Source organism: Lactuca virosa, chromosome 8 (assembly GCF_052849685.1).
Source record: "Lactuca virosa cultivar CGN04683 chromosome 8, Lactuca_virosa_CGN04683_v6, whole genome shotgun sequence".
Classification (NCBI taxonomy): Eukaryota; Viridiplantae; Streptophyta; class Magnoliopsida; order Asterales; family Asteraceae; genus Lactuca; species Lactuca virosa.
The window spans coordinates 191,620,728-191,644,812 of record NC_136433.1 but is presented as its reverse complement, the minus strand read 5'-3'; the positions used below and the strand labels follow the sequence as shown (position 1 = coordinate 191,644,812).

Here is a 24,085-nt window from a genome sequence, read left to right as displayed (position 1 = left end):
ACGGCTATGCAGCGAGGCTATTGAGAGCTGGACTGTGGAGCTGCTATCAAGAGCTGATCAGCGGGGCCGTTGAGAACTGAGCATCGGGCTACCTGCGATAGATGAGCAGCTCGACCATTGAGAGCTGGGCAACGAGGCTACCGAGGATTGAACCACAGGGTTGCTCTTTCGATCCGGGATATTAGTGTCACCTCGGGGATGCACTATCACAAAGTATGAGCTCTTTGTGTACTTTAACTATGCCCTTTTGGAATAAAAATCACTTATGCATAATGTCATGCCAACCCTCCCCCCCCCCCCCCCCTCCTTTTTCTTTAGAGGAGGCGAAGAAAGGGAAAGATGGATGTATAGCCGCTGAAAATTAAGATACATAGCTGCTGGAAGGAGCTAGGCGACCCAAGTACTAACAAGAATTGGGTAGGGCGGCTGCCGAAAGCTAAGCAGCGCGACTGCTGATGACTGGGCTTTGCGGCTGCTGAGTTGGGCCGCGTGGCTGCTGTGGGCCGAGCTGTGCGACTACTGAGAGCTGGGTAGTAAGATTAGCGAGGGTCGGTTAACATGAAAGGTGAGAGCGGATTAACAAGACTTCTCGGGATTGGTCAACACGGCTGCTGATAGCCGCACAGCGCAGTTGCTGATTGCTATTTTGAAATGATTCACTAGTAGTAGTAGCGTACTACTCTTCTCCCTCCTTTTTTTTTTTGAAAATGCTGAGTGGTCCGGGTTGCTACGTATTTTCTGAAAACGTATCCCGTTGAGCGGAGCTTGCGGTGACTTGTTGACTTTTTTCTTGCTAAGTTTGGGCGCTTTTTATTTTTATATTTTTTGGAATAGCCTCAAATTATGAAGGAATAAACTTGAAGGGAGCCCATAATAAATATACAAGTCCCAGATATCACCCATTTATCTATTAATCGGCCCAGCTGAGAAATAATGGCCCGAGTTATGAGCCCACTTAAGAAATAATGAGCCCGATGTGAAGTTGCTAGATGTGTGTGGGAGCCCAAATGGCATTTGTGGTTGGTAGTCCATAGCAAGTTATAGGCCAAATTATTATTATAATACAAGCGAACCCAAGGCTTATCCCTCTTTTCAATTTCAATTTTGACTTTCGAGAAAAAAGGTCTCCAGCACACCTCGCTCTCAAATCCCAATCTCCATAAACGGAGATGTTGGTCAATGGATATGGAGCTCTTCGACTGCAAGGGTCTACGAGTGATCTTGTAGCAATGGGTGGCGAACGTTGGTGATTTATAAGAAGGAACAGAGGTTAGGTATTATGGCGCGTTAATGGCGGAGACCAGGACTGCGATTTCTCTGGAGGTTCATCAGTTACTATTAATAGAGATCAGAATGAAGCTTGCACCGCGATTTGTTGTTGGGCGAAAATTGCCGCTGGAAGGAGGCGGATGGTCGGCCGGTGGTTTCGGTTCTAGTTGTTGGCGGTGAATCAGGAAGACATAGGGGTTGTAGTCACTTCTGGTTTGCTGTCGACTAGCCTGGGACGGTTACAGGTGAACACTGATGGCTGATAGTCATCGGTTGGTCCGCTGGATGCAGACGATTTGGTGGTACCCCGGCTCTGGTGAGCGTGGATTAATTGAACACATGAGAGGGTGATTGAAGGTCGTCCGGTGGTGATAATGGCGGTGCTTTAGCTGCTGTCACCGGGGGTTACGAGTGGTGTTGGAGTTTGAATCGGCGATGACCGGAGATTGCGATTGGTTGCTGACGATCAGAGGCTGTCTGGTTGCCCAATCGGAGCAAAGAATGTGACAGGCAGCGTTGGATATTGAAGATCAGGGCAAACAGGATCTGTGTTTTGTTGGACATTGCTGACCGGCTGTTAAGGACTGGCGGTCGATTGTTCACAACAGTCGGGTTGCACTTGGTCGGAGGGAGCGGCACGTGGTGTCTCAAAGATTTTTTTGGGTGTCGCTGGGTAGTCGGCTGCCGGAGAGGTTAGCGAGAATTAGAAAAGATCGCTGCTGATTTTCTTTAGGAAGATGATGGTCCAGGGACCCACGTCTGACTTTTGTCTTTTCTTCTAGCTCATTAAGGCTAATGTACAATCGCTGCCTGTACGCACCTAATACATGACCGGTGGGGTCCATCTATCCTTTTTTTTCTTGTTGAAAGGAGATAAATTAATACGTTGACCACACACCTCTCGTTTATCCCCTACCCCTCCTTTTTTTAAATATATATACGCCTCTTTCTACGGATCATTTCAAGAACTCTCTTTTTATCTTTTTCTACTTCTTTTTTACTGAGCAGTAAACTGTAAATTGATAAGATGTGGTGTATTGTCGAGTTTGGTAACTATAATGGGATATATTTTGGTAAAAGGCAACACACCAGTAAATATTTTGGGAATGAAGTTGTATACTTAAAAGATTCAATCTATAAAGATTTTCTGGATATGAAATGGGGTAAAATCTCACAGGATCTTTTTTTTTTCAAGCTATTCAATCAAAAAACCAAAATATGATTGAAAATTTGGTAAAAACTCATAAAACCTCTACTCTTTCTCCTTTTTTTTCTTTTTTTAATTATCTGAGATAAACACTAAATCAGTACAAACAACTTAAGTGAAGTTGTATACAAAAAATCATAAACTAAAAGTGATTTTCCTTGAAATAATGAGCTGATAAGAGGGGTAGAAACTTATAAAAAATTCTTTCCCCCTCAACTTGCTGAAGAAATCACTAAAACGTGAACCAAAAAGATTTTTAAAAAATTTTCGTTGTCCTTCAAGCTTCTACAGGAAACACCAGATAAACAACTTAGCAAAATGTACAAATACTACAGCTGTGCTTACAATTAGTTGTTGCAGGGAGTGAATTTTTTCACAGAAAATCTTAACTAAACAGCAATTTTCTGGTAATATAAACTTGATGAAAGGATAGAAACTTGTAAAAATTTCTTTCCTCCTCCTTCAAGTTGCTGAAAAACCCACTGAAATGTAAAAAACGAAAATAGATTCAAAATATCCTTGTAGGCTTCATAAATGTTCAAATGAGTTAAAAACTCAAAAGATCTTGAGATCTGACCTTCAAGAGGTAAACAGATCTACAGATCTGAACTTGAAAATGAAAATGGATCTAAAGATCTGAACTGGAAAATGGAGTAGATCTTGAGATCTAAATGATGGTTTAACAGATCTTGTCAAGAAGCAAATTGATCTGAACAGATCTTGGTAATAGCCAAACGGATCTGAACAAATTGATGCCAAACATGAACAGATCTGAGCAAATGATACTAGAAATTAACAGATCTGAAGAAACCTGAGATGAAAGCACATCAGATCTGAGGAAAAACGAGCTTGAAAGCAACTGAGGGTTTTGCTACTTGCTCGGGTCCGGGATGGCGCCAAATGATGCGACATCGACCTCCGGCGGCTCTTCTGGTCTTCTGCTGCGGCGGAGATCTGACATCACAGTGCAAAGTCGTTAGAGCCGTCTCAGGGACTGTGCCCCGGAAGCGGGCTCCGACGGTCAAGTTAGATCAGCTAGAAGATCTGAGATGGTCTTCCATAGCTGGAGAGAACCATTTTGGTGCTGTTGGTGGTGTATGGTGGCTGACGGCGGCGAGTGGCGGCTGAGCCACCCTGCCGGAGTATAAGGCGGCGGTTGAGCCAAGGGGAAGATCTAGTGGTGGCTGAACCACTTGGGAGAGAGTCCTGGGGAAAATTCCCCCTTCATGGAAAGGGCACTATTCTATTTATAGTGGACAATTAGGTCAAGGGGAATTAGGTCAGGTCTTGGGCCAGCCCAATTCAGGCCTAACCAGCAAGGAGTTGGACAAGGCCGCCCGGAGGCGTCGGACAAGGCTGGCGGGCGCGTCCCAGGCAGGACTGGCAGGCGCGCACCAGGAAGGGATGACAAGGGAGTGCCAGGCGAGGGAGCGCCTGGCCGGGACGGCAGAAGAGTCCCCAGCAGGACTGGCAAGGGAGTCCCCAGCAAGGGAATGCCAGGCAGGGCTGGCAGGAGTGCGCCAGGCCAGGCTGGTGTGCTAGAGCAGTCTAGGTCATGCCAATGGACCATATATCATCATTAGGTCATGCCTTACTATGGCAGTGGCTAACATCTCACGGAAGGTATCAGGATTAAACTCAAGGACCCTGCTAGTTATTTAACCACCATGGCCACCAATATCCAAAACCATTTGCCCAATATCCCTAAAACGACTTGGTTTACAACTCCTAAGATGGCGTTTTAAATTTCCAGTACCCATTCTAGTTTCAGCATTATAAACTTGACCACACTTTTTACATTTACAATGCAATTCACGATTTTCATCCGTATCCAGAAATTCAAAATCTTTCCAAACCTCTGATGTAAGTTTTCTGTGACGTTTGACATCCACACCAGTTTTTTGTGGCTTTAATTGCTTGACGGGCTTTGGATTCTTTTCATTGTCCCTTGTTGCAGGTGTAGGAGACTGTACCCCATGGACATCTTCTTCCGATATTTCAACAATATTCGTCACTGAAAAAAGAAAGTGTTACTCTAACACTTAACATAAATCAAATTAACTAGAAAACATCTTAATGGAAGAACTTGAATAGAAATATCTTACTTTTGTTTTCGTTTTCAGATGTCAAATTCTCCATGGAATCGGAGGTAAATTGCTGCCAGAGAGAGTTAGAGAAGGAATATGAAGTGAAATTTGAAGTTTGGTTTTTGTTTCTTGCGTATAATCAAGTCGTACTATACTATTACTGGTCGTATAGTGTTCCGATGAAGATTGTATCGAGGAGCACATCGAGGAGCTGTGAAAATCCAAACGCCAAAATTGAAACGTCAAAAAGATGAAGTAACAAAAGGATATTAAGAAACCTAATGTGTAAAGCCGTAAGCTTCTAATTAATACGTAATAATTTAAAAAAAAAAAATGTATTCTAACCTTTTGAGTTTTGCCGGCTCTAATTTAGGTTTGCGTATGGGATTCACTGATTTGTCTGTGTGTAAAAAGGCTCCATAGAAACTAAGACCTTTAAATCTTAAATAATTTAATAGGGTTATAGAAATACGGTAAAACATATTATTATATATATATATATATATATATATATATATATATAACTTAAATGGGTTGTCGGGTTGAAAATAGGTCGATAATTTTTACCCAACCCAACCTATTTAATTAAATGGGTTAGACGGGTTGACCCGTATAATTTACACGGGTTGAAAATCTAAACCCAACCCGCTAATTTTGGGTTGGGTTCATGTTGGGTTGGTGGGTTGGGTCGCTTTTTGTCAGCTCTAGTTTTTTCATATATGATGATGGTTTTTTTAAACTTAGATTAATATCATATACCAAGACTAATTAAAAATTCATTATAGAGTATAAACCAAAGTATTTCTCGGTGAAAACGATGATATGTACCTTAACTTTTCAAGGAAAAAAATTATTTGCATGAACAATTATGTAGTTGTTGAATACTCGAACAACCAATCAATTGAACATTCATGTACCAACCAATCAATTATTAACAAGAATCTTTGTATTTAAGACATAAATAACAAGTTCTTGGTTTCGAGTGATTGAGTTATTATGTTATGAATTACTTTGTAAGAATAAATAATCAATTCGAATTGGTCTATTTCTCCGTTTCTTACTTGTACTTTTGTACTTTGTAGTTTGTGCTAGCTTCTTGCTAGTTCTGTTTTAATATATCTGTCGTTAAAAAAAAATCTAGTAAAACACCAAATAAACGGAATTAAGTCTTGCTGTCTCATATAGTGAGGAGAAAAAACTTAATTTATAAGGTTGTTGATAGAGTTTGATCAGGATAGATGGAAGTACCAGGGTAATCGGAGCTGGACCGGATTTACTTTAACGGCTTGGTTAGCCGTTCCTCATATTGTCAATATTCAGTCCCAATTCTAAAACCGGTTCGGTCCATTAAAACCCGAATAAGATACCGAAACTGGACCGATATTTTCTTTTTCCTATTTTAGCAACTTATTTATTTTGTTCTGTTTTTTAATATACGTATAACTGACTCGCATGAAGTCAGAATTATTTGATTTTTTCCCACCATGTAATTTGGTTTTTGTAGTTCATTTTAGATTGTAACAACACATATTTTCGTTACATATTGAATTAGCTACAGAACTCGGAAGACAGCATATCAATGGTACGTGTTTATGTTTCAACATTTTTTATATTTTATTCCGTTTTTTGAAATACGTATAATTCACTTGTATGAATTTAAAATTACTTGATGTTTTTTCCAACATATAATTTGGTGTATGTAGTTTATTTTAGAATGTAAAAACACCTATTTTCATTGCAAATCAAGAAACCAGTTTCATTATAAAAAAAATAACCAAAAAACCGACACCGATATCGGCACCGACGGTCCGAATCTCGGTATATATAATTTGACAAATTCAGTTCCGGTTAAAAACTGGTTCAATTCTAGTCCGGTTCAAAATTCACCCATAATAAATTGATAATATTAAATTTTTAGTGTTTGATAGATGGTTTTTATATGTATAATAAAGACATTATTATAAAAAACTACTCAAATAAGTCAATAATTAAACAGTAAATTTATCAAAATTTGATTATTTAAATCAATAAATGTTTACAAAATCTTTTTATTCAAACATTTAAAACTGTTTATTATCACTATCAAACATTTAAATAAACAATCTCAAACATACCTAAAAATTATGTGAGATGTGGTACATAACGAATTTTATTCTAAAATAAATTTTATTAAGCGATTTTGTCATTGTAGCTTGTGTTGTTCTTCCTAAACGGAATTTTATGACCAAAATCGATCTTTATATATAGGATGAAATGATCTTACGTTGTTACGATTAAACTTAGGGAATAAGTAAATTGTTCATCGTGAGATGCTTTTTAAGTTATATTTTAATAAATACCGTTGGCAATCAAATTTGTAGAAAAAGAAAGAATTATGTGATTTAAGTAATGTCGTAATCAAATGACCTTCTTTAAAGAATTTTCCGATCACTTGCCACCATGCACGCGTCTCTTTCTGTCTTTATCTCCTATAAAATCGTCTCTTACACCCTGTTCACAGTCTCATTTCACTTTCTCTCTCTAAATATTCAATCATTTTTCATTCTCTCTCTATACACACTTTTCGATTCTCCTCTTTCGTTGTCAATTGTCATATCAAAGATCCGTCGAAGACAAACGAGAATGTATCGTTGGAGTCATAAATCAGTCAAAGAAGAGAAACCGAGAAAAAACACACCAAACCCATCTTTTTCGTCAAGCCTTCTTGATGAAATCTACCGTTCCATGGACGGAGACGACGTCAAATCCGGCCGAGAAGAGAAAACTTCAAAGAAACAAAGCATCAGCAGCGGCGGTGGCGGTGGCGGCAGACCAAAAGCGAGCAGTGCAGTGGAGGACGAAGCAGTGGCGAGTCTCCGGCGAGCTTTTTTGGTAGAGAAATGGATGAATATGAAACAAAACGCAAAAAACATAAACACTCGAACGAGGCCTTCATCAATACCGGACGTCTACCGGAAACCAGTCATTGATAACGACCCATTTTTCTTCAGTTCGGGGACGAGCTCTTCTGATTCGAGCTATGGAATATGGTTCTCTGAACCAGAAAGTTTCCATGGCTCCAGGTTTCATAAGCCTTCTTCTTTTGGACCTTTCAGTAGGCCAGAATCCGTAAAAACGAACGGGTTTTCGAAAAAGCATCAGCAGATGGAGTTCTACTACTGTTCGGATGATCATCAAACAAATGGAATCGATCGTGGGGCTTTAATCAAGTCAAAAGCTCGAGCATTGAAGATTTACGCGAACCTGAAGAAGATAAAGCAACCAATCTCACCTGGAGGTCGACTCACGACGTTCCTCACATCTCTTTTCGCAAATGGCCAAGTCAAGAACCCGAAAGATTTGAATCCACCATGTTTCGATCATAAAAAGAGTGAAAGAACATCAAAATCGACACATGGGTCTACATGTTCATCGGCTTCTTCATTTACAAGGTCATGTTTGAGTAAAAATTCTCCAAGATCAAGAGAGAAGAAGCTCAACAATGGAATCCGAAGAACTGTTAGATTTTACCCGGTGAGTGTAATCATCGACGAAGATTCACGTCCCTGTGGCCAAAAGTTCATTTATGATACACAAGATTTAACGAAGGATGAAGATTACAACTCTTATGATGATGATGATGATACCAAAAGTGATTCAAGTTCAGATTTGTTCGAACTTGATCACTTGTCAGCTTTGAAGGAGTGTGAAGAGCTTCCTGTATATGAAACGACACATTTTGGAAAGAATCGTGCAATTGCTAATGGGTTAATTTGCTAATTTGTTCGACAAATTTATGAAATTGAATCACACATTTGTTTTTTGAGGTTTGAATATGTTTCATATACTTTTGTGCAATGATTACATGGAAGAAGTAAATATAAATAATATGATACTATAAAATATAAAGTTAAGGGAAGGAAGAAACATGTGGTAATGTGGTGCTTTTGAGGCAATTCTTAAAATGGTAAGAGTTGTACATATTTGAAATAAAATGATAAAAAGATGCGAAAAGACAAATTCTTGAAAAGAAGGGAGGGATGTTTCATGTTTGTTTCTTTTGGTTTTGGTTGATCCCAAGTTGATGGTTGGATGGATGGATTGGAGAGTGACAGTTTGTGAAATGATAAAGTAAAAGGGCTGTATTGGGAAAAGGGAAGAAAGGAGGGGTGGAAGTGAAAATTAAGATACCCATATTGGGATTAGAAGCAACGATAAAGAGGATGATGATTGATGAATGGATGGATTGAAGAGTGACAGTTTGTGAGTTAAAAAGGTAAAAGAAGGGGGTATATTTCGAAAGGGAAAGAAAGGAGGGGTGGAAGTGAAAATTAAGATACTCATTTCGGGATTAGAAGCAAAGATAAAGATGATGAATGGATGGAATGGAGATTGGAGAGTGACAGTTTGCGAGTTAAAAAAAAAAGTAAAAGAAGGGGGGATTTTGGGAAAAGGAAAAGAAAGTAGGGGAGAAAGTGAAAATTAAGATTCTAAGATCGGAATTAGAAGGAAAGATAAAGAGACAGGAGAACCGCATCTTTTGCTTTCCTTGGTTCAAACAACTATGACCATAGGAAAACAAAAGTTAAGTATGTTTTGTATGTACCAAGTTAAAACCGATGAAATTAAAAAAATATATATATTATTATTAAGAGATATTAATAAATGGGAAATTGAGTAATCAAACTCAACGAGTATTTTAATGATAATAATCATTTTTATTTTGTAACATGACCACTTTCTCCGAAATAGGTCATTACGGAGGAAGGCAATTCATTTCGGAGCTCTGTTTGACAACTTCCTCCGAAATAGAGCATTTTGGAGTATGTGTAATCATTTCGGAGTTCTGGTCTGAAATAAGAATCTTCGTACATTCCGGGCTGTCATTCCGAACTACGACGTCCAAAACAGGAATGTATGTATGATTGTGAGTCTTGTTATGTGAAATGACAATACGAAATCACGGACACATGTTCCAGACAGTTATTTCGGATTAGAAATTCAATCTTCATCTCCTACATATACGTGTATATGCCCGCATGTACTTAGACACTTACTTCAGATAATTCGTAGTTATCTCTTATATGAAAATGAGTTTATCAGAAAGTGAACACGAAGAAAGCTTTAACAACCTCCATGTTTACCTACACAGCCTTAGGCGAACCAACATGCATACTTACACTCACATCAAAACTGATGTGTTGGATCGTTTCCAAGCTTGTTTTGTGGCTATTGGATGTGTGGTATATTTTTTTCCACTTTTCTATTGTTTCTTTCAAATTGATAATGTTTCTACATCTAAACTAATTGGTTAGTGTTCCCAAAAATATACAACTCCATGCATTCATAGGCTGCTTGCTGTCTGTCATCTTCACAGGTATTGTCTGTCTAAGTGGGGACTATCTAAACACAGTATTCGTAGTTGTTGCTATGGACGGGAACAAACAGAACCATCTTATAGCATTTGGTATGGCCGTGGAAAATAATCTCTATTGTTGTACTTGGTTCCTTATGATGTTAAAGGAATTTTTAGGGCAGGGTAGGGAAGTATCGTTCAAACCAATATGGACGATGTCGTTAGTTCTTGCATAGATCATGTATTCAATGATTCTTATCATGTGTATACTTCTAAAAGTGTGTTCATGTATAAGCGCACAAGAGGCGTCTCTGGAAGAACATTGGAACCTTTGTTTTGGATGACATCCAACTCATATATTGTGTCTGATTTTGAAAAAACTTTCATCGGCTAACCCATGATGCTAGTGAAGTGCTAGCCAACATCAGTCGTGCGAAATGGGCAATAGTCTATTTCCCTAACATCCATTGGAATGTAGTCAACATTGATGTTCCCCAATTTTTGTTGGTGCTATCGGTTAATCAACGCAATGTACCGATAATAACGCTTACCGAGGCAATTCGTGACTACATTCAATAGAATGCAGTTTAATGGGAGGTAAATTACATGGTGCAATATTAAATTATTTTTTACTTGTACAAGAACCTTATTTGATCAAAATTACTTTTTAGGGAGGTTGATTGGCGTATTCATCCCATATGCAGAAATAGCGCTTCATAAAAGGATACAAAAGTTTGTTCGGTGGCAAGCAACAAAGATCCTGCCTGATATCCTGTCTCCGTTCCCGTCCACATTTATCGAATTTTTTATTTTAAAAACTTGTGTTGTAGATTTGAACCGCCATACATGTCCATGTGGAAAATGGCGCAGTTTGGGTATAGCGTGCGGTTATGCTATTGCGGCATCACGTCATTTGAACGTCCATGAATTAGCCGATATGGTACAAATATATTACCAGGATTATGTTTTTCGGACTACCTACCAGACACAAACCGTGCACCCTCTTCCCCCTCCATCTGAATGGTAATTACCAGACTCTTTGATGGCTGTTTTATTGCATATGTAATTGCAATTAATTATATTTGTAATTGATTTGCAATGAATAATGGAAACTATTATTATTATTGGCCTAATATTTGTTACATATTACAAAGATAGGAAAAACATTATTTAAAAGTACCATAATCTTATTAAATCTAAAAATTACAAAATACATAATTTAAAAATACGGGGCATGTTTTAAAATACCTCAAAATGTTCATATGGAAAATCAACCCCGTTATGTTTACGTCTATATTTCACCCTTGTCAGCTGCAAAATTACTTGTTCATCTTCATCAAGTAATTCATTGTCAATCTTGTGATAAATTTTGATGAACGTCTTCACCTTTACCCAAATGTCTTGAAACTTAATCTTCACTTCTTCTTCCCTTCGATACTCTGCAACATATAATTCAAAGTCAAACATATTTTTTAATCGGATCCAACATGAGCCGTATATGAGATGTGGCTGACTTATCACAACCCTGTCATCCACAATGGTTATCCAAGCCTCAAAGAGTGTTGTCTCTTCTTGTCTAGTCCAAGGTTGGGGCGCGTTTACTGTCAATTCGAAGTTGTAAATGACTTACAATACCATTCTCTTATTTATAATTCTTCATTCCGGAATCTATGTGAATCCAACATCCCATTTCGGATTCTGGAATATCATTTCAGACTGACATCTTGGTCATCATTTCAATCATCCATATGTAGTCCAATCAATCATACATGTCATATATTTCTGACACATATTCCGGACACGAATTTCGGAGGCACATTCCGGATTCCGAAATCCCATTCCGAACTAACGTTTCGGACGTCTGGTCCATGTCTAGTCCAATCAATCAAAAATGTCATAGATTCCTGACACAATAGATTCCATACATGCATTTCGGACCCTTATTTCGGACATCTATTTCGTACCCTCGTTTCGGATATTACATTTCACTCTTTATATGCAGCTAGCATGCATCATCAACATAGAAAAAAATTGGAATGAATTCATCTCACTTTGGTGTTTGGCATTGTGAAGAAGAAGATTGCTATGTTTGTTCAGATAATAACCCCTTTCCGGAAGGCCTAGATTTCCCACTCCCGGATAAAATGTATGATGACGTTTTCCAAGCTATGAAGGCTGCTAAAGAAGCAAACAAAGGGGACTCTGAAATAATCTGGACAATAAATGAATGTGCAGGCGATCTAGTGGAACAATTAAATGAAAAAGAAAAATGGGTTGTTGAAACTATGAAAAAAGTCAAAAAACCTAAGAAGTGGATTGAAGATGCAAATGCAGAGATTGATAAGCTTCGTGCAGAAAGGGACGGTCTAACAAATGTTGCTAGAATTAGAGGAGATTTTATTGACCACGAACAAAATCTGTATCCCTTACAATTTCCTAATTTGTGGAAACAAATCTTAGCATGTATTAGGATTTCGAACGCTCTTTGCACTAATGTTAATGAAAAAAATTCTCATTTTAGATATTCGTGTCATTCCTTTTACGTATTTGAGTTTCAAAAGACATTACAATAACCCTATTTAAAATTAGATTACATTTACAGGATAATCAGGAACTTGCATCCGGTGCAAACTAGTTGTGTCTACATGATTTTTAAACAATTCCATGTAGGTCTCAATTAGGTCGAACCCATTATTAGTCATTTCAACTCGATCTCTATTGTTGGACTTGTCGTACGTGTTTCTTTGATGATGTCCATTGTGTTCACAAATTGTCGTATATCTTCATACATGGTAATGAGGAGCATTTGCATGTTGCACAATTCTACTTTTCTCCACTCCTCAGCCGCTGAAGGTGGTAATGAGATTTCCAGTATTACCATTCGTTGTTTTGAACGTTTATGATCACAAATCATTTCAAATACAGACGTGTCAACAAGACGTCGTTGCTCGTCTTCAAGACGTCGTTGCTCGTCTTCAAGACGTACTACATCATATGTTATTGCCAACTCATCCTCATCGATGAATCACTGGATGTTGGAGACTGAAAATAAAATACATTACCATACACATTAAAAACTTACTTGCATAAACGTATGTAATAATAATAAAACCTAATTTCTCAAATATATCCATAACAAAAAAATGCGACTAGTCTATCATAACAAGTTTGTCTGCACTTGCTCTGGTCCTATCTTTCGAAGTTCTATCTACTTTTAATTTAAGTTTTAGCACCCTTTCTGATTTATTTCTTAATTTGATAGGTGCCTTTGCTGGTTGAATTTTTACTTTATTTTCTAACTCAACATCTTTGTTTTTTATCTGCAAAAAACAAAATTCCAAGAACATTTTAATACATTTCCGTAAAAATAAAAACAAAAATTTATTACAAATATTTGTTTTTTTATTTTACCTTTATCGGGTGCAACTCTGAAAGCTCTTGTATATGGAATACAGCTTTTTCGTCTGTAAAACTCATTTTTTTTTTAACAACGTCCACGCAAAATCGTCTTTGTACTAATAGGGGTTATTAAACACTAGCAAAAAAAATGATAATGAGTATTTATTTCGGATTTTCATTTTGGAACATAATTCTGGAATAGATTATCAGGTTCTGGACTACGTTCTTCGTGTTCCAGACTTAAAGTAACATTCCAGATTCCCTACAAAACGTATTGGTCAAAAAACGATCCTCGGCACACTGTAAGATACTTACATAAGATTCATAGTCCTATAATGACAGAAAAACATAAAAAAAAGGAAATTTTGGACTCGTTCGCCGTATTCCGGACTCGTTCGCCGTATTCCGGACTCGTTCATCGTATTCCAGACTATTCTTGAATACGTAAACTTGTTTGAAAAATCAAATGTAACTTAAGAAGTAGAACTCACTTGGTTTGACGAATCCATGCTGAAAATTAGGTCCAAGATTTGGGTAGATCAATCTTCGAAATTGCAAATTCCAGAATGTGTATTCCTGATTTTGTTGTGTGGGACCCATATATACCATTCAACTATAGTACTGGGATTGGGCCGGTTTTTTGTGTCCGAAATGACCCGTTCCGGACCAAATGGTTACTTAAAGTTGTTACTTTTGTTAACTACAACTTTATTTATGGTTAGATTATTCAATTTCCTTTAATAAACTGACCATATTTAAAGTAAATGTTAAAAGATATAATCAATAAGTAAGTAATTTTAGAAAAAATGACCAATATTTTCCGAATGAGTCATTTTGGATCTGATAATGGTCATATTTATATATAGTTTTTGGAATATGTCCCATCCCCCCCCCCCCCCCCCCGCCCAAGTCAGATTAGTATTTCAGACGCTCTGGTTCTATAAGAAAACAAGATGATAACGAGGTTATCCTGTTGTGGTAATATTCTCTATCTACCTTATATATCTTGTTAACATTACATCGACTTAGATAGTGTAAAATCATTAGTTGGAATGGAAAAACATTGTCTAGAATACAATCATTGCGTCTAGAACACAAAAACTTGTCCGGAATACAATCATTGCATCTAGAACACAAAAACTTGTCCGGAACTTGATGAACTTAAGTTCAAATACATAGTTTTAACTAATCGTTAAGAGTTAAGCTTAGATGGAAGTGATAATGAGGATAAGTAGCATATTTTGGTAGAACATTGTGTTTGGAACACGAAAAACAGGTCAAGAACACAAAGAACTGGTCTGGAATACGCAAAATTTTGTTCCCTAACTGCCTCCATGATATTTTATGATAACTTGTTTTTAATGTTATTTCAGCATGACCATGTATATGAAGCAGTGATGTAAAATTTGGCCTACTCTGTCGAGTATGCAAAATCGGGTATGTACCGAGGCGTTTTTTCTAAAAAATGATAAAAAAAAATCAGAATCGATCAAACTCGGAGCAAATCAGTCCAACTCAGTCATCGCAACCAACTTGGAAAAACTCAGTCAAATCAGTCAAACTCACGAATTTTGTTTTTTTTAATTAACAATTATAATTGTTAAGTAATTAATTTAACATATATATCATATATTTAGTTATGTATTAAACATTTTGTTATGTTGTTATAAAGTTGAATGAACTTATGATATATATATATATATATATATATATATATATATATATATATATATATATATATATTAATTTCCTTATAATTTACCCAATTTGAATACTCCCCGAGTTCGTTACTCTTTAGTCAACCGACACAGGAATGCCTAACGACTTTTCAACATTGATATGAAGTTGTATTAATGATGATTTGCAAACTTGACTTGGGTTGGGGCATTCTTACAAGGTTACGAACTACCCCAACACTAGAGGCACTTTTTGATGTGCCATGTTTTAGGAGGTGGGTTGATGTCCTGATGGGTGTGGAATGGTTCCCTTGCTCGTCCATCACATGTTTTGCAACGATGTTATTACAAATCATGGTCCGATATGGATGAACTAATGTTTTAGCTTGGCGACTACAAGCTCTACTTTGATAAAAGAGTATTATGCCCTATAACAAGTTTATGATTTAGTGACTATTTCACGGCTTGTCTAACTGCAATGTAGAACTATCACGGTGAAGGTTGGTAATGCAAAGGACGTCTCTAATAATTCACTTGATGAGTTATCTGTCATAAATTACTTATTTCCATTTTAGATGGATTTCACTTCATATCACACACGTATGAATTTATCTAAGGGGTTTGTACGTCATTTCAATAGACTTGAATGATTAATTTCCTTTAGACGTGTAACTTCCCAATTTCCAAAACAAAATTTTTCATTTTTAATATAGAATAAACACATACTTTCGTAAAAATACATCCAAGTCAAAACCATTTGTTCAAGACCATAATTCCATATCAGAGTTATAAGGGAAACAACGCGGAATCTCGAATCATAAAATTGTCGATGCATGTGTGTACAGTCCCGCTTTTTCATCTCCACGAACTGATAAAGTATCTAAAAAAACATTTAATCAACAAATGTAGGCACATAGCTTAATGAGTTTTGCCAAAATACCCCACACTAGGGATGAGCAAAAGCGGGTACTATAACATCCATAAAATTCATGAAAAATTTAAACTTTTAAATAAACCCAAAAACCACAATTGTTTACAAATAGTTTTCAAAACGAGTTCAATATCAGAGTAATCCCAAAATCATGAAAAAAACATGAGGAGGTGCACGATCACGCCTTCGCCTTCCCGCGATCCTCTGAAGTACCTAAAACATAATCCAAAACTGTAAGCCCAAAGCTTAGTAAGTTCCCCCAAAATACTAATACACAAGAAAATAGCACATATATAATAACAGCATGCAATGGGTCCATAACTAACAAACTGGATTACCCCTGAGCCCACAACATAAGTCTGGCTTGCCCCCTGGGCCCACAGCTTATGTCTGGCTTGCTCCCCGCCCTAATCAGTCCTCAGACTGAATATCACTAAGCCCTCAGTACGAGTCTGGCATGCCCTTCGTGGCCCTCAGCTCGTATCTGGAATGCTCATGAGCCCTCAGTATGAGTCTGACATGCCCTCCTTGGCCCTCAGCTTATAATTGGTATGCTCCATGGCTTGTTGGCTACAGGACGGAGCAGTACAACCTCAACCCAACCCACACAATATGTCAACATATAACAGATAATATCATATACAAATAAACAAACGATATCACTGGTAGTCCTACAGATCTACTAGACTAGCATATCAAAACTAGCATGCATATCTATCCCATACTCAACATATCAACAATATCAGGTTCTCAACTTGGTGCCTTCGACCCGAAAGTACAATGAGGAAACTCACCTCACAAGCAGCACAAAACTGATAAGGCCTGACTCCGAATCTCAGCTCTCAACTCAAATGCCTATAACCACCAAGCGACCAATTCCATCAAAACCCAATAATACCCAAAATACCCTTAAAAGTCAAACATGGTAAAACTTGGTCAAACTTGGTCAAAACCCATAAACCCACTGAGTCAACCCAACCGAGTCAACCCAACCGAGTCAACCTAGCCGAGTTAACTCGAAAATGGCTGAACCATGCGAGTACGCGGGGCGTACTCTGGAGGTATGTTAACACGCTGTCGCACAGGTATTAAACAAATAAATTTATCACTGCCGCTTGCACTAAAAATATAGCACATGGAAGCAGGGTCGATTCCTCAGGGACACAGCCTAATGGTCAATGCCTTTTTCCATCAGACACATCTAGTAAAAAAACAGAATATAAAAGGGGGTTTTAATTAAAAACTAAAACTAAAAATGCAGTGATATTAAATTAAACGAAAATCAATATAAAAAACAATTTCAGTTCTGCTGCGACTTTCCTAATCATGTAACTGATCCAGATCTGATTATTTGAGATGCGTTCTATCTAAGCTGGTATTGAGAAAAACTAACAAGCTCTAGTAATTTCTCTTTTACCTAAATTAGTTAATCAAAACAAGCTCTTCAATTAACCCTAACTTTTTACTGTCTAATCAAACAAGCTCTTACTTAAGATCAGAAAAGTTGCATTAAGTTCTTTGTAAAATTCCCAACAATACCCAATACTTCTCACAAGCTCGGAAGCGTAAAGATATGATTTTTACAGTTTATAATAAAGTCAAATCCTAAACACGGAACCGATTTATTACTTGTTACTTATTACCAGTTGACAAGAACAATTGCGTATTCTATAACTGATTAACTGGAATGATAAAACCCTAGCTAGGTGATCAGACTAACAAGAATAAAAATCAAACATTCATTAAGAACAAAACTGAAGAATCTAGATAGAAGCACAAATCAAAAACCAGATCTAATGATCAATCACATGAAAAGTACTCGTCTTTTCAGAACTGAAAACTAAGGTTTTAGCCAGACATGGCTAAAATCTGATAAAAACAAATGAAAAGAGACATCAAACAACTAATCTTACTAAACTAAACGCAGGAGATGATCCATAGTCTTCAGATCTTCAGAAATCGTTGAAATCGGAAGAGAAACGCCTCCAAAATCGTATATTCGTCGTCTGGTACCTCTGGAATCGCCAACTTAGGTTACTGGAGTGCTATCAGGGTCTATTTATACGTCCATCAGCAAAAGCGACACACAAGCGATCGCATGGGCACAACCTGCGATCGCAGGTTTTGAAGAAAATGCGTCTCGTGCCATTTTAATGAAGTAGGATGCTATTTTGGCACTTTTTGGCCAATCTGCGATCGCATGTACACAACCTGCGATCGCAGGTTTTCATTTTTCACTTCCGGATGAATTTTTGGCACTAAAAAAAACCTCGAATCCATGTTTTGCCTATGACGTCCGAAATTTCGTCTACTTTTCAGATCATGTTGAATCACGTTAATCGGAGTTATGGTTCATGAGATATGTTCAAAATACTGACAGGGGGTCAAAGCTGCCAGCAACATCCTTTAACTTTAGATTGCAGATTCTATCTTCGTGTGATCAATTCGATCAAATGTTTCTAGACCAAAGCATCTTCCAATCATTCCACAACATACTTCATAAGTTCCAAGCTCCATTTTAAGCTCCAAAGGCACATCCAAATGCTCCCAAAGCACTGCTCCACTCGAACTATCTGAAATTCACATAAAAACATGAGCAGTACGGGAATTCTAACGAAAGACATGAGCTGAACATTATTTAAAAAAATGACATGAAAATGTACAAAATATGATGCTAAATGATAATAAAAACTAGCCTATAAGATGCATAAAATGGCATCTAAAAAATCTCTCCAAGCTTAAACCTTACTTGCCCTCAAGTAAGAAAAAGATAAAACATTATAAACAAATGGAAAGATGTAGATAACCTAAAAAGAAATTTAGAATAAAATAAAAGAAAATAAAAACTTAAACTAAAGTACTTCACTCTTTTTTTTGTTCACATGATCAGATTTCACAACGAGGAAGCTCCAATGAAATCACTACCTAGACAACAGTCTCAATACTTTATATTAACGATTCAGATTTAATATTTAATAAGTTAAACCAAGCTTGAGCAAATAATTTTTACGTCGAATTAAATTTGTGAAAACAGTGTATTTTTAAATATAATTTCACAAAAATTCGTTTATAAAAACTTAGCTTGACCAACCCCTCCTTTTTTCCGAACTCGTCCAATAAACGCGGTAAGCTCCATTATGGACAGAAAATCCAAGCTTACCCCTATGATTCCACTATCTAGGGATCAATCTCATTATACCACACATCTTCTTCGTCTTGATCAACTCTTCAGATTAAACTTGCTTGCTTCTCGATTTTGACTTGAACTTGACATGGATTTGGCTTTGAATTGCAAATTTCTTCAAGTTTCTTGATGTACCATTTCTAACATATATATATATATATATATATATATATATATATATATATATATATATATATATATATATATATATATATATATATATATATATTGACTGGGCGCGAATTTTACTTTGAGGCCCACCATATCTTCAATACTTCAAAAATGATAACTATTTGTGGGTATAACAAAAGTTCCCTCCTAACCTCAAATGGCGCAGAAACTATAGGATTAAGTACTTCAAGGAATTATAAGGGTTATCCAATCTAGGTTCTTTTTAAGGCAGTCAAGGAAATTATTTTCAAAACATTGTTCGTTTTTCCATCCCACACTTCCATTGTAAAAATTATCCGACTCTTATGTTGGTTCATATTGAAAATATTTAAAGCACTTGAAAAGATAATTTTTAAAATTTATTGTAATTAGACCGTTATTTTCGGTATCTATCACACTTCATATTAACAGAGCTATCGAATGTAAATAATATCGTCATCTCATGTAAAAAAAATTTAAATATTTTAAAAAAAAAATTTTGGAATGCATAAAATAAAAATAAAAATAACTAGAAATAAAATCTTTTTGGGTTTTTTTATTATGAATGCAGAAATATAAAAATAGAAAATAAATTTTTTTTTTAGATTTTCGAATTTTTTATATGCAAATGCAACAGAATAAAATGCAAAAATGAAAATAAAATTTTAAAAAATTAAAAAAAAACTGAAAAATTAAAATTTTAACAAAAAATGCAAAGTTTTTACACTAACCCCCTCCTCAAGCTTAAAATGATGCATTGTCCTCAATGCTCAGATAGGAATGAACAGCTCCATAAAGAAAATAAACAAAAATGTGCAGCCAGGAAAGAATGTACCTGATAAGTTTGCAGAAATCTGATTTGGACGATGAATGTTGACGAAAAATATGGATTTCAGAAATCTGATTAGGACTGTGACCATCTCTTTATTGAAACCGTAAAAATAAAAACTAAACATCGGGTTGCGTCCCGGAAAGCCGCCCATTTTTAAAGTCGTTGGCTCGACTTTGCCCAACCAGATTATTAAATGGTGTGGTTGGGACTTCTCTGAAGCTCAACTCTTTTCCTTGTGACTCCAGACCCCTTCAAATATGGCAACATGGGTGGATCTGGGACTTGTTCAACAATCAAAAAAACTCCAGATTTTTATCAAATGACTCAAATTCTAGATTTTTCAGCCGTTTTCTTTTTCCATTCTTCTTGACAGCACCCAACTTCTTCTTTTTCCTGATTTTTCTTTTTTAGCTTCATGTCAGAAATCACCTTTTTCTCATCTTCCCCAAGCTTAGCTTTTTCCATCAGCTTTGTACCAGTTCCTCCAGCAGAATTCACATTATCTTTCATCTCCCCAAGCTTATCTATGCTCAGCTCCTTTAATGTATAATTATCTAGTTTCCTGTCTAAAAATAAATCTTGCACAAAACCATTAGAAAAATCACAGCAGTCCTCAGAAAAAGGACTGCTGATACCCAGATAATTAATAGAAAATTTATCAACTGGAGTTTCAGCATCATTTATTTTAAAGTGCACAATGTCACCATCAAACTTCATAGAAAGAGTACCAGCAAAAACATCAATCTTGGTTTTAGCAGTTTTCAAAAAAGGTCTTCCCAAAATAATTGAGTTTGCATCTAAAGTGTCCAATTTCCCCATGTCCAAAATGTAAAAATCAATGGGAAAAATCAAATTATCCACTTGGACAAGTGTTGGATTAGGTGTCTAAGCTCATAACTATAATTGGTATGTACTTGAATTGATAGCAGCACAGTCCTTTTGGGTTGCCCTCAACCTAGCAACTCGACAAGGAAATTATGAAAGGAGAGATATTAATTTATAAGATTAATGAATTAATATAAATGATTTATTAATATGTTAAAATATTAATATATTAATTAGAAATCATTATGTTTAATTAATAGTTAGCCAGAAATTAATCAGAATTAATTTTGGGGTTAAAAATATTAATTATAAAGTACAGGGACTAGTTTGCAATTATCTAATAGTTGAGTGGAAGGATCCAGAACCTCCTTGGAAGGAGGTGGACGAAATCTATAGGGGAAACCCTAAGGATTTCGTCCAAGGGGGTTTGGATAAGTCCTTTGGGTTAGCTTAGGCCCTAAGCAAAGGAGTATTAGGGTTTTCCCTAAACCCTAGATCCGTCAGCTATATAAGGAGCCTCCCAGCTCACAATTTCGGCCACTCCTACCTTGGAAGAAACCCTAGGCCGAAAATTGCATACCCTCTCTCTCACTCTCTTCTTCAAGTTTCCTTCTTGCTAGTTCTTGGGTGTGATTCCATTAGAGGCATTACATTTGTGGTGCTAAGCTTCCAAGAAGATCAAGATCAAGATCAAGAGGATTGTCAATTGTTTGCTATAACAATTAAAAGGTATGTAACTCTTAAACCCTAGTTTGTTAATTTCGATATTAGCCTCTCTCCTCTAGGGTTCTTGTTTTGTAATTCAAAGTTATATGTTCAATAGTTAAAACATAGATCCAAAGTAGGTTGTATGTGAACTTAGGAATTGTTTTCTAGTTTATTTGTTTTACCTAAAACCCATCAACAAGAACATCCTCCAGTACACCTTTTGGGTGTACTGTCGGGTGGTCAGCCAATTGGATAATTGTCCCGGTCTTTTGTAAATTTCCCATTTTTAATTTTTCAAAAACAGAACAGGGAAGGAAATTAACTGAAGCTCTTAGATCAAGCATGACTTTTGGAAAACTAAGGTTCCCCAATTTACAAGGAACTGAGAAAATCCCCGGATCCCTGCACTTTGGAGGCAAACCTTTTTGTAAAATAAAGGAGATATTTTTGCCAGCTTTTACAATCTCATTAAATTTCATTTTTTTCTTTGAGACACATAAATTTTTAAGAAACTTAGCATAGCGAGGGATATGTTGGATAATATCTAAAAGTGGTATATTTACCTCAACCTTGCGAGGAATTTCCATAATATCTTCATCATCTCTTCCGCGCTTCGTGCTCCTCAGTCGCGATGGGAAGGGCGGTAGTGGCTTGTATTCTTTTAGAATTGGCCTGGGTAGTGTTGGAGTTTCTTTTCCTTCCAGATTTTCAGATCCTTCTTCAACCAACACCTCTTCATATTCCTCCTCTTCTTTTTCAGGCTCTTTTAAATCTTCTTCTTCGACCAGAACTTCTTCAAAATCTTCCTCAAAATCGTTTTCTGGTTCAGATGCTCTTGGGCCTTCATATGTTTTCCCGCTTATCAAGGAAATGGCACTCACATTGTGCTTTAGATTGTTTTCTGTGTGCCCTGCTAACTTTCCTTGAGACTCCAGACGACCCACAGAAGTGGCAAGTTGAGACACCTGCTGCTCCAGGTTCTTGATACTGGCTCTGGTTTCTGTCTGGAATGCTTGGGTGCTCGTGGGCAGACTTTTAACAATATCCTCCAAGGCCATGCTAGAGCTGCCAGAATGTTGTTGCAAAGGCTGCTGGAAATTCTTGTGCTGAAAATTCTGCTGATTCTGAAAATTTTGCTGAAAACCCGGCTGCTGAAAAATTTGCTACTGCTGAAATCCAGGTAGAGGCTGAAATTGTTGTTTCTGCTGATAATTATTCTGAAAATTCTAGTGGTAGCCTCCAACAGCTTTTACTGCAACTGTATCCTCTTGCAGTAATGGACACATATCTGTTGGATGTTCCGTCTTCAAATAGATACCACATGGTTTCTTCGCAACTGCTTTTTCTTTTGTCAGGAGTAGAACAACTTTCGTCAATTCCGATATCTGAGCTTCCAGATGAACATTGCTGACTTCCTTAACTCCCCTTGGCTGATCTGGATACCACTCGTCTTCATTTGCAGAATGTTTAGACTCGATCGCCAGCTTTTCAATAAGCTCTCTGATTTCAGTTGGTGTCATATCATCGAAGGAACCACCACTGGAAGCATTTATCAGGCGCCTCTCCTTTGGTGTTAGACCTTCACATAAACAGTTGTAAAGTTGATAATCGCTGATCCCATGTTGTGGGCACCTAACTAGAAGTTTCTTGAACCTTTCCCAGTAAGTATGTAGAGCTTCTCGACTTCCTTGTTTGATCCCAAGGATTTCTCTTTTGAGACTGGAGACTCGTGTTTTGGGAAAGTATTTCTCTAGAAACAGCTTTGCGAGTTCTGTCCAAGTGGTGATGGAACCAGATGGGAGTTCATATAACCATTCTCTTGCACAATCTTGAAGTGAGAAGGGGAATGCCCTTAGTTTGATCTGGTCTTCAGTAACTGCATGAGGCTTCATTCCAGAACATACCACATGAAATTCCTTGAGGAATTTATGTGGGTCTTCGTTTTCTAGACCGCGAAATGTGGGAAGAAGGTGAATCAGCCCAGATTTGAGTTCGAAGTTTTAGGCTTCTGGAAACGTAATGCATAGGGGCTGCTGGTTGACCTCTTGAGTGGCCCACTCTCTAAGGGTCTTTTCTGCTTCGTCTCCACTCATAGTTAAGTCTTCAGATTCGGTTTCTGAAGAGTCTGTGGTTTCGGTTTTAATGGAAAAGGGTGGGGAATGAGTTTTATAAGGGTTGTTTTGAGGTGATGATGGGGGTACTTTCAGAAAAAATGGATCTGGTTCGTTCCACAAGGGAGTGCCTTGTGGTGTGGGGGTTTCTGGAGGTAGGGATAAAGACGAACCAAAGAGACCACCTGATCGTTTCTTTCTTGTTGTTTCTTTCTTCAGTCTCCTTGCAGTTTGCTCGATTTCTGGATCAAAAACTAAAGGTGTACCTGAACGAAAAATTCTTGGCATAAAACTATTAGAAAGCATTGTGTCCCCGACAACGGCGCCAATTTGTTAACACGCTGTCATGCACGTATTAAACAAATAAATTT

At 37.1% G+C, this 24,085-nt stretch overlaps 2 protein-coding genes across 5 annotated transcripts; one reads left to right on the top strand and one right to left on the bottom strand.

Annotated features, from left to right (window-relative positions):
- Positions 1 to 330: 330 nt before the first annotated feature.
- LOC145134914 (uncharacterized) lies at positions 331 to 5,015 on the bottom strand. Of its 4 annotated transcripts, XM_079069719.1 has the most exons (4): positions 4,909 to 5,015; positions 4,725 to 4,774; positions 4,582 to 4,633; positions 331 to 4,490 (listed from the first exon to the last, which is right to left on the bottom strand). In XM_079069719.1, the coding sequence occupies exons 3-4, from the start codon at positions 4,613 to 4,615 to the stop codon at positions 4,135 to 4,137; spliced, it is 390 nt and encodes a 129-aa protein (XP_078925845.1). In that variant the 5' UTR covers positions 4,616 to 4,633; positions 4,725 to 4,774; positions 4,909 to 5,015; the 3' UTR covers positions 331 to 4,134. The 4 variants fall into 4 exon arrangements, 3 of the variants coding, with proteins under 3 accessions (XP_078925845.1, XP_078925844.1, XP_078925846.1); XR_013719418.1 differs by lacking the exon at positions 4,909 to 5,015 and having other exon boundaries at positions 331 to 2,958; positions 3,054 to 4,490; positions 4,582 to 4,869; XM_079069718.1 differs by having other exon boundaries at positions 4,582 to 4,774.
- A 2,068-nt stretch (positions 5,016 to 7,083) lies between these two features.
- On the top strand, positions 7,084 to 8,363 carry LOC145129073 (protein BIG GRAIN 1-like B). The gene has a single exon (XM_079063827.1). The coding sequence runs from the start codon at positions 7,186 to 7,188 to the stop codon at positions 8,320 to 8,322; it is 1,137 nt and encodes a 378-aa protein (XP_078919953.1). The 5' UTR covers positions 7,084 to 7,185; the 3' UTR covers positions 8,323 to 8,363.
- Positions 8,364 to 24,085: the final 15,722 nt, after the last annotated feature.